Here is a 15,558-nt window from a genome sequence, read left to right as displayed (position 1 = left end):
GACTACAGATATAGCAGCCAATGAATCCCTTTAGCCTGTGAGGCGGGACACAACATTCATCTGCCAAAAATTCCCAGTGGTTTCCTGGTTTGACAAAGTCAAAGTCTTTGCCACAGTAGGCTGTACCCTCTGCCCAATGCTCCCAGCACTGTCTGCCTCACTCTCCCTTAGGCAACAGCCTTCTTGCTTTGTAATGAATACACTGGGTATGAAGTCTCCGGCTCTCTGCCCTAGCCTTTTGGTCTGGGGTACTCCTTGGAGGCTTCACTACTTCCTTACCAGCATCAGATCTCAATGAGGCCTGCCCTGACCAACTAACTGCATGCCCAAATCACCTTAACACCTGGGCTCACTTGTAGGCACTTGACTCGCCATATGACGTACCAAGTGCTAATGAACCGTATGATTTATTTTCAAACTCTAATTGACATATGCTGGATTGCTCTGCAAGCAATGGTGAGTTGGCCTTCTCCAATAGTGTCCAAGATTCCTCGAGCAACCTAGGTCCTACAGAAGTTTCAATAGAATCGTTCTAAATGAATGACCAATAACCTCTATCCACACCCAGCCCTGAATCCTATTTTAATGATTTCTCCTAGGAACAAAGGTTTTCTTTAAAACAATTTTTTGTGTGTATGATGAACACACTTCCCAGCATGCTTTTCTCTTTCTGCTTCGCTCACTACCCCTCCCTCCCCTGGACAGATTTCTCTCTACTTTGAGGTGTTTTTTGAGACAGGGCTTCTCTGTGTAGCCCTGGCAATCCTGGAACTCACTTTGTAGACCAGGCTGGCCTCGAACTCAGAAATCTGCCTGCCTCTGCCTTCTGAGTGCTGGGATTACAGGCATGCACCACCATGCCTGGCTCTGAAATTTTTTATATACAACTATATGAATGAATGACTAAGGAAGGTTTCCTTGTGTGTGTGTGTGTGTGTGTGTGTGTGTGTGTGTGTACCACATTTTCCTCATCCATTCTTCTGTTGTGGGACACAAAAGTTAATTCTATAACTTAGCTTCTGTAAATTGTAAACTGTAAATAGTTTACAATTCTGTAAACCAGAGCGGTTTAGCTGTGTTATATGGGATATCAATTGTTGGGCTTGTTTAATTGAAAACTTTTAAATTGTGTGTCTATGTGTAGGTATGTGCATCTGAATGTGAGTGTCCGCAGAGACCAGAAGAGGACATTGGATTCCCCTGATCTGGGAGTTGCTGGCAGTTGGGAGTGGCCCAGTGTGGGTGCTGGGACCTGCCCTCTGCAAGGGCAGCAAGTTCATGTGTGCTGAGGCATCTGACCAGTCCCCAGTTGGTCATGAGCTTCCTGAGAAGCCTCTGCATTGGCTTCCATGGTGGCTGTGTCAGGTTATATTGTTATCAGCTGTGTGTGACCTCCCAGACCTTCCCTGATGCCTCCACCCTGCTCTCATCCCAAGGGTGCTTGTATGATTTAACAGCACAGGCTCTGATAGTCACTGACCACACCCACTGTTTGCTGCCTGTCTGTCTGTCTGCCTGTAAATGACCAATCCCTGCACGACTCTGCTCACACTCTGTTCAGTGCCTTTATGCTCACAGATACTTCCTTCAGACTCCGTTCACGGCTTTCCTTCATCCCCATCCGTCCCTTCCTGAGCTCTCCTTTTCCTCCACCCTCCATCAGCCTGCCTGCACACCCACAGCTCCATCCTTTTGTTCAGAATGGACATTCCTCTCTGAGCCCTCCTCCAGCTTTCCTTCCTTCTACTCATTCCCTCTGCTAGAGTTTGACCCCATCCACACCCTCAGATCACAGGAATCTTTCCATTCCAAACATTCATAACCCTTACAGTGTACAGCCTACTGCAGTCTGGATGTGCTTCCCAAAGTTCATGAATGAGAGACCCGGTCCCAAGGCAACGGGGTTGAGAAGTGAGCCCCCAAGGGACTGAGAAGGTCACGGGGCTTTGCCATTATGAATGAATTAATGTTTTGTTACAAAAACGAGCGAGCTCCTTTGCACACACTCACAATTATCCTTCTTGCCATGAGAAGCCATCTGCCATGTTACGATGCAGTAGAAGACACTCCCAGAGATGGCTCCTCTTTCTTAGTCTTCCCATCCCCTAGAACCACAAGCTAAACAAACTTCTCTGGTGTGTAAATTACCCAATCCATGGTACTCGGTTATAGATACACAAAACAGGCTAAGACAGCCGCCCATCCAAGTAACTGAACCTACAGCCATTGCAGCAGCATCTACTGATTATTTTAGACTTTGCTTTTATATAATTCAGAAATGTGGCATTCTTTGGAAAACAAGTCATATAGAAAGACATGTTTGATTTTTTAAATTATGACACTGATTGACATGGCTTCTCTCTTCCTGTAAGCAGGAGCAATGCCTTCTGCTAATGTTTCCCATGGATTCCAACAGTCTCAGGACAAGACAGACAAACAGACAGAAAGTATCTGCAGGGTGGCTGGAGGGCTGGGAACCTGTAAAGAGAAGAAGCCACAAAGGCCGAGGGATTTCTTGAAGGTCTAATGACCTAAGGGGATATTTAAAAAAGTCCTGGACTAAAATTAGGTTAAAATCTAAAGTAAGGGAGCTGGAGAGATGGGTCATTGGTTAAGAGCATTTGATGCATTTCTGGGCTCAATTCCCAATATCCACATAGTGGCTCATAACCACCTGTAACCCCAGTTCCAGGGTATCTGAAACCCTCTTCTGGCCTCCCTGAATCCCATGCGTATACGTGGTACACAGATATACATACAAGCCAAACACCCATACACATACAACAATAAATAAATCTTAAACAAAATTAAACAAAATTCTAAGGGTGTGGCTTTTCAGTGAGCCACTCGGCCTTGCCTATCACTAACGTGGCAGTAATGGATAGTTAAAATCATGTTATTTAGGACAGCTGCTGCTTTCTACTTTGAAAGAAGAAATGCTGTTCTCCAAGACAGTGGAAGAAACTGTACCCAGTTTCTACTGTAGTGGAGTAGCTAAAGTCATGGTACAGTCACAGTCCCCTGGACTACATTTGGTCCCCAACCTGCAGTGGCTGGGCTTAGTGATGTTTGACCTTTGAAGCTGTCTAACAGCACAGGCACACAAGCATTCTGCTTTCACTTTTAGCTACTCAGTGAGAAATCTCCTGTGACAGATGATCTTCCTAGGGTGCACTGATGGAAGTGTTCTGAACATATCTAAGGTAGGCTTGGCTACGTTATGATGCTCAGCAGGCTAGGTTTGTCAAATGAAGTCTTGGCTTATGACGTTTTTAGCTTATGATGGATTTACTGGGACAAAGGCCACTTGCGTTAGTGAGCAGCTGTACTCTGTGGCCTTAGACGTAGGAAAAGGTATTTCTCTTGGGAGCATTCAGAACTGAAAGCACACTCCGTGTGAGGGAGTGGGATTGCCACTAATCTGATGAGCATGTTCAAAGTGTCAATACTATAAAACCTGACCCTGAGTAGGTCAATCTGCAAAATGAAATGCGCAGCGATCTGAGACTAAGTTCAGGATGAAGGACACGGAACATACAAGCAGATAAAGACAACGACGGGTTGCTTGAAATCGGCATCTCTTAAGTTACCAAGGCCTTTTTGCAACCATAACTGGAACCCTGTCATTCACCCAGAAAACTGAGGCTAGCAGACCTTCACAACTGCTGTAGTCCCAGCTATTCTCTGGTATACAGAGGCTGATAAAAGTTGTTCCTTGCTGGACCATGAGTCTGTAAAGGACACTAAGTGTCATGAGATTCCCAAGTCAACAATGCAAGACTCTCTCCCAGCTCACAACTGTTCAAGTCACTTACAGATAAAAGTAAAAAAAAAAAAAAACAACAAAAAACCAAGAAACAAAACAAAACAAAAAACAAAAGGGAAAAGAACAAAGAATAACTTATGCTGAGCCCAAAGCAGAGTATGGTCTTCCATGTTGAAATATTCTAGCAATGTGCTGTTGGGCTGACGCGGCTATGATTTGTTGTTCTTAATTATTTGAGAAAGCTATTTAGAGAGTTCTAACAGCCAAAAGATTCAAGGAGAGGCCAAGGCATCCTTGCTCGTTTTAAAGCCTCTCTTATCCCCCCCCTCCCATGTGTTTATGGTGCTGGAGATAAGAGTCCAGGCCTCACACACGCTAGGCAAGAGCTCTACACCCTCAGCTCCTCTTCTTGTCTCTTTTAATAGAGGGTTAACCTGCATGTTGACAGGTACATTGGGTTCAGTTGCAAAACCTTTCCCCTAAGAAAGCTTAGAGTTATCTTGGAGGGTCACAACAGTCTCAGATGTGTGCAAATCAGCTCTAGGGAAGGCTGTTTGATGGGAGTCACCCATCTGTATTCAGCACTGCTACATACAGGCACGGGTGGAGGTCGGCCGCCTTGTTTGGCCTAAGTAGGACACCATAGAAAGGACTCCCAGCCCTCATACCCAGTATAGAACCTTCAAAAGAGGGGGAGGTTGCCATTTGCTCTCTCTTTCCACAGGGCATCTCCTGACCCTTCCTTCACATCATGTTAGACCGAGTGAGGGGAAGGCCACAGCACTCACATTAGCTCACAGCACAGGGCAGCATTCTCAATCAGCAAACCTGCTCCCTCTGGTCAGGGACACCCAAGAACTACGGGTTCAACCAGAAAATGCAAGAGGATATTCCAGTATACATGAGGAAAGGAAGAGGAGGAAGAGGAGGAAGAAACAGAGGACAGGGAGGAGGATGGGGGAGGAAGAGAAGAGAGGAAGGAAGAAGAAGAGGAAGAGGGAGGGAAGAGGAGGAGAAAGAGGAAGAGGAGAAGGAAGAGAAGGAGGAGAAGGAAGAGGAGAAGGAGGAGGAGAAGGAGGAGGAGGAAGAGGAAGAGGAGAAGAAGAAAAAGAAGAAGAAAAAGAAGAGGAGGAGGAGGAAGGCGGAGGAGCAGGAGGAGGAGGAGAAGGAGAAGGAGAAGGAGAAGGAGGAGAATACATAAGGAAGACAGAGCATGAAGCCATAAAGCTGTCTGGTCAACCATGGGTTAACATCAGGTTCAGAGAAGCACACAGTAACTCAGTGTCTCTGCAAATCCCTGAGCCCCAGGGTGAAAGGCATTTTTATTTGTGGAAACAGAATGGTTCCTTCTTTCACCATTGACTCCCTCTCCTCTCATTTCTTTATTTTTGGTCTTTCTAAACCCCAAATTTGGACCATCCATCATTTTAACCTGCCCAGAATTTTCATCTTTCCAGAGCCAAAGAGCAACAAATACCGGGTCCAAAGAGCCCTCTCCCGTAGCTGAATGCCACCAGCCCTCCTTCTCCCAGGGTTACAGGGTGCTCAGAGCAGATGCTGTCAGCAGGACGTGCCACACACAGCAAATCACCAAACCAGAATGCGTTAAAGGGGTTCCAGGGGACTTACTCGTGCTTGTGCTGGTTCCAATCGTGTTGATTGTGGCGGGGACAGATGAGGAAGAGTAGAGGGGCACATGGCCATTCTCACAGCCCAGGCTCTTGTCCTGCCAGTTGGAGGCGCTGATGCAAATCCCAGAATCCCGAGAGTTCTGCCAGCCATTGAGCTTGTCGTCAGAGTTCTGTCTTTGGTGATAGTAGTGCGTCTGTCCATAATCCACAGAGTCCGAGCGGCCTCGGTTCTGGCTACCAAAGCTGGTGGATGTGCGGTCCTCCAAGTGATTCAGCCACATGGCTAGTGCGCTGCGGTCTTCCAAGGAAGTGGCTGGGTGGATCAAAGCATAGGACAGCAGCTGCCTGCTCTCCTCAATGTGCTGGTTGTGTTCGATAGAGTGTGCCAGGATCTTGGGCAGCAGTTTCATATACTCTACTTTCGCGTCGAGGTTTCCTGGCTTCAGCAAAGGCAGGTGAGTTAGCAGAAGGGAAATCACTTTATCCTTGGATTCCTGTTGCCATTGGTTAATGATTCCTGAAAGGAAAAGTACACAGGACACATGAGCAAATACACCCACGAACACACGAGACATCACACTCTAAATTTCTGTGGCTTAGAGCTCCGACTTCTTAACCCTGGCTAAATGTTCTCAACTGTGTATGAGATTGGTTAACTGGATTAAGGTTTTTGGGGGCCAGGAACCTCAATGAGATACAGTTCAAAACTTCTTAGAGAGTGCAGATGGTAGACCCCGTGATCCCTTGTACTATATAAAATGTGGGTATTGTGCTGAACACCTGATTACAGGTGTTCTTGGTGAACTTAGAATGCAGAGACAGATGGTTCAAAAGTTTAAGGTCATCCACTACTACTTAGGAAGTTTGAGGCAGCGGGAACTACATGAGACCTTGTCTCAAAAACATGAAATCTTTGGAGCTGGAGAAATGGCTCAGTGGTTGAGAAGATTGGCTGCTTTCTCGGAGGACCTGAGCTTTATTCCGAGTGCTCACCCACAGAGTGGCTCACCACTGTCAGTAACTCGAGCCCCAGGGGATCTGACACTCTCTTCTGGCTCTCTCAGGTACCATAAACACACATAGTGCACAGACATAGTGCAGGCAGACACTTATATACATAAAAATAGATTTAATCTCTACCTTATAATAAAATAGGTGATATTTTATTACACACATACATATATAATATTATATAATATCTAATAAAATATAGAATAAAAGTCTCCATTTTAAAATTAACAAATGATTAGTTGTCAAAGAGATGATGACTTTGTTCCAACCAATGAGAATGGACAGCCCTGCCTTCCTTCTTAGACAAGACTAGGCACAACCATAGACAAGGGGCAAGGATGATGAAATCTCCATCAACTGAGGGCTCACAGGAAGGAATTCTTGAAGCGAAGCTGCCTCCCGGCTCCAGACATCGACCTGAAGCACCGTAAGCACAGGAGAAGGGAGATGTGTGAAGCTGGTTCAACTTTCCACACAGAGGACCATGTCAGGAGGAAGGGACCCAACCCCCTTGTCCCTGAATCTTCGTGTTGAGATCTGCAGCTTTCTCATAAGGATATAATAGAGCGAAGGAGCCATACAGCTCCAGGGACACTTTGAATCCCATATATTGGTAGGAAATTTATCTTTCTACAAAGATCTGTTTCTATGGTTTTTTTTTTAACACTTTATTTTTAATTTAAATTTTTTGTTGGAATTGATGTGTGAGTGAGTGTAGCACGTGTGCGTATGTGTGCTGACGTGTGTGCAGGACAGCAGAGCATGCTGGATGTTATTCTAAGGAACATCACCTACATCTGGGGAGAGAACTCGACTAGGTTAGGCTATGGCCTGTGTCTCTCAGGGCTGGGTTTATAAGCGTGCACCACTCTGCCTGGCATTTCTATATGGGTTCTCATTCTTAAGCATTTTAAGCATGTGCTTTGGTGTCACTAAAGACATGCACAGCAGCATGTAATCTGCCTGTAGACCAGCAGTTCACAACCAGTGGGTCATGACCCCTCTGGGGTTTCGAACGATCTTTTCACAAGGGTTCCCTAAACCCATCGGAAAACACAGCTATTTACATCATTGTTTGTGCAAAAAGCAAAATTACAGTTATGAATAGCAAGGAAAGCAATTTTATGGTGTGTGTGGGGTCACCACAACATGAGGAACTGTATTAAAGGGGCACAGTCTTAGGAAGGTTGGAAATCACTGCTGTAGACCTTCATTACCTTCTAATCAGAAAGTCTATCTTTATCAAAACAAAGACCTCCCACCCCTTTCCTAGCTTTTGGCACGACACTGTTCCATTTTATGTCCCCAAGAACCTGGTTTTGCTCTAGGTACCACAGACAAGTGGGACCCCAGTGCTTGTCTTTTCATTGTTTGAGACAAGGTCTCAGACTCTAAAGCCCTGGCTAGGCTCAAACTCGCAATTGGCTCCATCTCAGCCCCCCTGGATGCTGGGACAGCAGACATGAAGCAGCTAGCCCCGCATTCCCACACCACGCCAGTTTCCTTCGTGCTCACCCACGTGCAGATCTGCTCCTTAACACTCTCCTCCCTGCCCCACTCAAACGGCAGACAAAGCATGACACCTGTTGAGTTTTGGAGATGGAGTGTTAATCCACAGAGCGGGGCATCCCCAGTGGACTTCACATGGTGTCTTTAGGTTGAAGAGGTTAAGCTACAAACTCATTGGCATGTACTAAGACCTCTTCAGAGTACTTGCGAAGAAAAATCTAAGTCCTGTGCCTTCATCTCGAGTTCCCTGAAAGTCCCACGTTGAAGGTGTGGTCCCCAGTTTAGAGATATTCAGAATTGAGTCTAGTAGGAGATTTTCTGACCACTTTGGGGGTATATCCCCAAAATGGATAGTCGACCCCCTACCCCATCTTTCTCTTTTTGCTTCTTGGCTATTACAAGTTTTCTTAACCAACCATTATGGGTTGGAATCTTCCAAATTGAGAGTGAAAATAAAACTTTCCTCTTTTTAAGTGGAGTTTCTCTTGGACATTGTGTTACAGTTACAGAAAGCTAACCAATTAGCACTGTGGACATGGTGTCTTTGGAGTAAGGCATGGGAGTTAATCCCAGAACTGCCTGGCATTCTGTTACATTGCTTAACCTGTTTGAGCCTTAACTGTCACATCAGTCATGGGTAGTAAGTCCCAATAGCTACTGCCTTCCTTGGATTAAATGGGATGAAGTACTGAAAGGACCAGTTGAGTACTTGGTGGTAGAAACAAGTAGAAATAACCCTTCCCCTTCGCTCTGTATCGGTCAGACCCACAGAAAGATGATGCAAGCAGTTTTGGACATTTAGTTTTACAAATAGAGGGAGGACACAAAGGAAGTCATTAAAATATCACCAAGTTGGAAAAAAGATAAGGAGGGAGGAGGGAGGGTGTTACGGAGAGTTTCTTTCTTCTCCCAGAATCCCTACCTTCAAAAGCCAACTCGTGACTGCCAGGCGTGGTGGCGTACGCCTTTAATCCCTGCACTCGGGAGGCAAAGGCAGGCGGATATCTGAGTTCGAGGCCAGCCTGGTCTACAGAGTGAGTTCCATCCAGGACAGCCAGGGCTACACAGAGAAACCCTGTCTGGAAAAACCAAAAACCAATAAATAAATAAATAAATAAATAAATAAATAAATAAATAAATAAATAAAAAATCAGTACTTAAGAACCATGTACTTAGGAGTTACCCAATCTTGCCGAGCCTCTCACCTATGGAACAAGGATCACAAGTGCCTCACGGTCTTGTAAGATAAAGAACAACTAGTTGTGATGTTACTATATCTGGTAGCAATTCGCTAAATCGTCAGAGAGCTAGGACCACCCTTCTAACAATAAGAAGCGGGACTGGACTCTCTTCATGTGGGGTTTTCTGGAATGCCAAGGAGTCACTGTATGAAGCAGAAGCCACTAACCTGAAGACCGAGGAAGACTACAGAGAAGAAGTGGGAAGCCGGGATCATGAAAGGCCCAGAAGAGTTGTGGTAGAAGTATTTAAACTCCTAATCCTTGTTCTCAGGGCAGTGGTGCAGGTTTGGGGCTGAGGAGTGAGTGAAGGGTAAGGATTGGGAATAGGGTAGGGAGTAGGGTGTCTGGATACTGCTAGACACCCCACTGATAATACCAGATATAATACCAGCAGCACAGATAATTAGTAAAATAACATGAGCCATGTACAGTACCTGCAACTTTGCAGTAGTCAAATTACAAAAAAGCAACAAGCTACTTGATTTAGGCCAACACTTAAATATCACTGCAACACGTAATCACTACAGATCACTAGGGAGACAGACATGTATCCCTCTTTAGACTTGAGTTAAATTTTTGAAATCCAGGGCTTATGTTATCACCGACACACCCGTACTTGAGTGAGCCTAATGTGTTACCCGCCGGAACAGCTCAGCATAGGCTAAGGACATTCTAATGGTGGAGAAGAGCATGAGACAGGTGACCTCGAGAGGTCCTTCCTACCTCTCTTGACAATTTAGCTAATTGTCACTAGGTTTAATATCTATCTGATTGCAACCAGATGTAAGAATGTCATGTGTCTCACTAGACAGAGCCTATCTTTTAAAGGGGTTGGGGAAATGAACAAAAACTCGTCATAATAGCTCCATCCCTTTGTCTGCAAAGACCGGGCACCATTTTCTGTTTTTTTTTGTTTTTTGTTTTTTTTGTTTTTTTTCTTTTTTCTTGAATTGAAGTCTGAGGTATTTTTCATTTATTTGTTTGGAGACAAAGTCTCATTATGTGGTTCCTTCTGGCCTCTAATACACAGCAATCCTTGCGCATCAGTCTCTGCTGAGAGGACAGACACGGGACATGAGTCTGGCACGCTTCACATGATGGCTATATTTAGGAGGAAAAGAAACCTAGGCAGTCTGTCCAAGGGTCTCAAGAGTCCCAGGAAGGACACAAAAAGGCCCAGAGGAAGAACAGACGTGTGTCGTAAGCCAACAGTGAGCTGGGGCAGGTTGCAAGCACACATACCCTTACAATTACATTCAGGAACCAAAAAATGCGTGAGGCTGAAGAATTTCCTAGACTCCTGCTAGGCCACTTTCCTGTTTAGATATTCTGCCCTCACAAAAGGTCGGTCTTAAAAAAAAAAAATGTCAGGACAAAAATAAAACATAAATAGGACTCGGAGTGCTAGTGAGACAGGTTATCTCCAGCAAGCACTTGCTGCCAAGTATTAACCCAGGACTCTGAGGGAAGAGGCACAGCAGAGACGGGAAGAGAGGTCTCTGTCCCTCGTCCCTTCTAGGGCTGAAATAGCACTATCCCCAGGAATAGCTCTCGGATGGTTTGAGGTTGTGGTGTGGTCAGGAAGACAACATGGTTTTTGCTTACCCCTCCTGGGAACTCAGCTCGAAGGCTGCTTTCTGAGGCTAACCACACCTACTGGCTCAAACTTCTCTTGCTCTCGCCATCACGCTGACAGCTAACAGTATTGAGTGGTTTCTGTGGGCCAGGCTCTCTTGTAAGCCCCGTGCATTTAATTACTCATTGAACCCTCTCAAGGAGCTTAGCGAGAGGGGGCGGGGTGGCACAGCTCCTAACTAGCCTTATTTCTCGCTGATGAGAGAGACAGAGATGTAGGTGGAACGACTAAGCTGCCATCGGTCCTTTGACTGGCGAAGAGGCAGCACGGAGGCAGGCAAACCAGCTTCAGCTACAGATGGTTATCAGGCTAGAACCGCCATGAGCTAGATATTTTAGTATTTGTGGTATGCAGTCCTTACGTCGACCTTGTGTAAATGCGTAGCTATAGTTACGAAACTGGGAGAGTAGCAAAAGGAGCTTCAGAGACAATGGAGAGGATGCTTTTTGTGTGTGGTCTTAGGGTGCTAGTAATTTCTTTTGATGCCTGTCTTTGGAAGGGAAGCTCATCCTCTTCCCTGAGGTTTGGGGGCGGGGAGGGGCGTGTTTAGGGAGTCTCCTGAAGCAGTGTTGTGGAGATGGCACCATGCAGCTTTAGGGTTGAAGGTATAAAAGATGCAGCTTCTGCCTCGCTCTCTGCTCTTGGATGGCTCACTCTGAGGGAAGTCGGCAGTCCTACCCAATGAGGTCATTCTGGTGAGGAGCCAAGGATGTCTTACTTAAGGTTACTCTATTGCCGTGATGGAACACCATGAGCAGAGGCAGCTTGAGGAGGAAGTCAGGGCAGGAACTCCCACAATGCAGGAACCTGGAGATGCAGAAGCTGTGGAGGGGTGCTGCTTGCTTGCTTGCTTGCTTGCTCATTGGCTCGCTCACTCACTTGCTCGCTTGCTCTTTGTTTGTTTTAGACAGGGTTTCTCTGTGTAGCCCTGGCTGTCCTGGAACTCACTCTGTAGACCAAACAGGCCCTCAAACTCAGAGATCCACCTGTCTCTGCCTCCCCAGTGTTGGTATTAGAGGTGTGCGCCACCACCAGCCAGCAGAGGCCTTTTCTCAATTGAGGCTCCCTCCTCTAGTTTGTTTAAGATTGACCTAAGATTCACCAGCAGAGAGGTCCTCTGCCAATGTCCCCTTGCAAAGGACGTCTCAGCCCTGTTAAGAGTCTTCACATGACTAGAGCTCCAGACAGCATTCTGACGGACCTGGAGCCACAACCACACATTACAAGAGCCAAAGAAAGAGTGTGTGATTACATATGTATTGTTCTCATCAGCAAAGCCTTGAGTAATTTATTTCATGACCAAAGGTAACTAATGTATATCCAAGTGCCTCTAAGGAAAAAAGGAAGCTTTAGCCACGTGGCTTTGAACTTTCGGTCCATCTGACATTGCTGTTCCTATTCTGAAACAGACTCAGGTCCCTAACTTGTTGCTACTAAACGCTCCCTCGCCTCCATTTCCTGCTTACCAGCAATGGTGGACCATGGGTTTGCTCCCTATGTGCCTTCAGGAAAAGAATGCACTGATCATGGGGTCTGGAGCTACGCCCACATTAAAGGGCGAGATTTTTCGGGGTGTCTTAGAAAATGGTTTCTGATTATAATTTGGCCTCCCGTGGTGGTCTTCCCGCAGGCAGTTGTGTGCTGATTATCTAGATTTTCAGTACGTCCTGTCAACCACTGCTCCCCAAGTCAAATTACCAAGCCAGTATTGCAGGGTCTGCCTCCCCGCCTTCCAGACAGCACACATCGTTAGCCTCTCAGCATGAGCGTCTGTGACAATGCTACAGGAGAGAACACCTCTACCATCAAGCTGAAGGCAGATCCTACACGAGGAGACGTGGGACATGCTAGCTACATCCCACTAGATGCCCACCAGCCTTCTTTGGGGGTGTCTATGTCCCTTAATCTCTTCCTGACTCACCCCCCCCCCGCATCAGCCTGTATGGAATGAGAACTAAAACTGGGAAACTAAAGTCCGATCCCCATGAGTTTTGATGATGTCAACCCATTTCTCCATCCTCTGAGTGCCTTCCTTGAGTAAGGAGCCCAGATGTGTAAGGTATTTAATGTGGGGAAAAGTTAATGATTTACCAATTTTAATCCAGTGACATAAGAAGAGTGAAAGAAAAATGGAAAGTTGTAGTTAAAGACCACGAGGATTAGAAAACTGTCCCACAATTCTCGGGGTGACGAGTTCAGTATCGTTGCCACACAATCGTATGTCAGTGTTTAAAGCTGCAATTGTTAGTAAATCACCCTTAAATTGCTATCTTATTACACCCCAGTTTTCAGTTTAATAACGTTCACCATAAAGAGGCTTTTTCACAAGTGCATTTAGATAATTTGTTCATGCAAGAAATGGCCAGGAATTAAGTGCACACTCGCATGAAAAGCTGGCTAACTACATGTGCTTGATATAAGGCAATAACAACAGTGGGAGTTGATAGGTAAATAGTCCTGGTTAGAATTTACATTACAAACCCAATCCTGGACACAGCAGAAATAGAAAGCTTCTAAATTTAGCCCAACTCTGAATGACTCAAAAAAAAAAAAAAAAAAAAAAAAAAAAAAAAAAAAAAAAAAAAAAAAAAAAAAAAACCAGAAACAAAACAAACAAGCAAAAACAGAACTAATGAGAACATCGTATGGCAAGCATTTGATAGAGTATGAGCTGACACAGAGACCCACCCCCCACCCCCAAATCAAGACAAAAGCGCAAATGCAGCATGGAAGCGGGGAGCCTCCTCTGTAGGTACCTACTCTTGCCTCTTGTCCCCCAAGGTCTCTTCTTGAGCTGGGAGAGTAATCTGGGTGACTCGGTGGGGGTTATCATGAGACACCCAAATGTCTGGAGTTTCCAGGGCCCTGTTGTAACCAGTGGTGTCTGGTATGAAGCATCTTTCTCCTTGGTTGAATGGTCCCCACTGGCCCTCTACTCTGGCATTCACACCCTGCACACTCTCCTACACTAATCAAACATCTGTGTGGCTAAGAGACTGTGGCAGGGATGCCTTCATAAGCTTTGCGGTTCCCTTGCTTTCTCTGTTCCCTTGCTGTGAGGGAAGCCAGTGATACCAATTATGAAGAGACTTAGGCATCTCCAGAGAAGGCTCGGGCCTTCTGCTAAGAGTCAGAACAGGCTTGTCTGACACATCACTGAGCCACCTTGAAAGTACTGCTCCAACTCCAGTCACTATCACGACAGTGGCGTTGTCAGGGACATTGGACCTGGCCAGCCCAAGCAGGCTGTTACGTTAGGACATTAAGTTTGGAGGTAATTTCTTAAGATACATATATTTTAATTTTTATTATTTTGTTTTACATGTATATGAGGGTTTTTGCTCACATGTATGTCTGCGTGCCAGCTGTGTCTGATGACCTCAGAGGTCAGAAGAAGGTTTCTGACTCCCTGGAACAGGAATTATGGATGATTGCCAGACAACACGTGGTGCTAGGAATTGAACCCCAGTCCTTCGGAAGAGCAACAAAGTTCTTGACTGCTGAGGCATCCCTCTAATCACTGCCCCCTCCCTCCGGGAGTAATTTCTTACACAGCAATGGTTAGTTAATACGAGGGGTTTTGTATACTTAGTAAATAAACAAACAAACAAACAAGGCCCAGGGAAGAACGTAAAAGCTGGGAGATGGAAAGGCATGCTCTAAAGTGCCGCCTGTGGACATGACACTGCTGTTGGCAGCTGTACAAGACACAAGACTTGCACAAGATCAAGCCAACCAAAATTCCAGCATGGATGAGGGAAGGGGTCATGAGACTCCATCCCTAAAGGAGGAGTTATCAGCAGTCAACTGCTGGGAATGGGAGGACGGACCAGCCATCCTTGGAGAGGTGCTTACTGGATGGATGCCCACACTCTACTGCTCTACTGGATGATCTCATACACATAGGGATGGCCAGCACTAACGGGACTTACTGGACTTTGGACAGGAAGTGGGGTGACTGATGTGACAGGGGAACTCTGAGGTGAGTTTGGATTGGGAAACCGCAGGTGGATGTGATCGTTTTTCATTGTATACACACGGGCAATTCCTGCTTCTTGAGCTTGCCTGGAAAGGCAGGGATCTATAGAGTAGAACCGTGAAGCCTGAAAGCCTTCTCTGAGGGCAGGAAGCCACTAGGTGCTAGTTATCCCATGGACACTGGTGGCGTTCGAAGGGCAGCAATCAGGAATCTCCAGCCCCAGTAAAGACCTGCAATGGCTCAGCCACCCCTGAAGAGTGGTCTGGTGGTCTCTTCAACAAAGATCTGTAGCCACTCTCCCCTGAGCTCTGGCATAGCTGGGTGTCCCAGTAATAAGGTTCCTTGGCCCCCAAAGGACCCAGGGCAGCTGGGAATTCATCCGGAAGTCTCTTGGCCAAGAGCTCCAGTTAGGGTTGTGGTTCTCTTTCAGTTTCTGACCACCGCTGGCTCTGTTTCACTTCTGTAGGTGAAGCACCCATTTCCAGAAAGTGTATAAAATAAGCCAACTTCCCCCAACCACCTGCCCGGGTTCTGATCTCTGAGCCAGGAATATGCAGGGAAACTACCACATCTATGTTTACAGCCCGGACCTCTCTGTTGATCTCTAGACATGGATTCCACTGTACCCTCATCTCCATTTAGAGGGTCTCAATGGTATATGTCCAAAGATAATACGTCCCTCCTTCTTTCTCCCTCCAGATTTGTTATTACAAACTTAATCCATTAGTATATTCAGAATATATCCAGCCGGGCGTGGTGGCGCAGGCCTTTAATCCCAGCACTCG

The 15,558-nt window shown here is 46.1% G+C and overlaps 1 protein-coding gene across 4 annotated transcripts in view; it reads right to left on the bottom strand.

Annotated features, from left to right (window-relative positions):
- Samd4a (sterile alpha motif domain containing 4A) overlaps positions 1-15,558 on the bottom strand; it is a 217,171-nt gene that overhangs the window by 80,364 nt on the left and 121,249 nt on the right. For all 4 annotated transcript variants that reach the window (XM_021203202.2, XM_021203204.2, XM_029541556.1 and 1 more), the window contains exon 3: positions 5,396-5,914. In XM_021203202.2, the coding sequence (XP_021058861.1) occupies positions 5,396-5,914 (519 nt within the window). The remainder of the gene's footprint in view (positions 1-5,395; positions 5,915-15,558) is intronic.

The sequence above is a fragment of the Mus pahari genome, chromosome 8 (assembly GCF_900095145.1).
Source record: "Mus pahari chromosome 8, PAHARI_EIJ_v1.1, whole genome shotgun sequence".
NCBI classification, from domain to species: Eukaryota; Metazoa; Chordata; class Mammalia; order Rodentia; family Muridae; genus Mus; species Mus pahari.
Note: the sequence above shows the minus strand (reverse complement) of the source record. Positions and strands in the feature narration are given on the sequence as shown.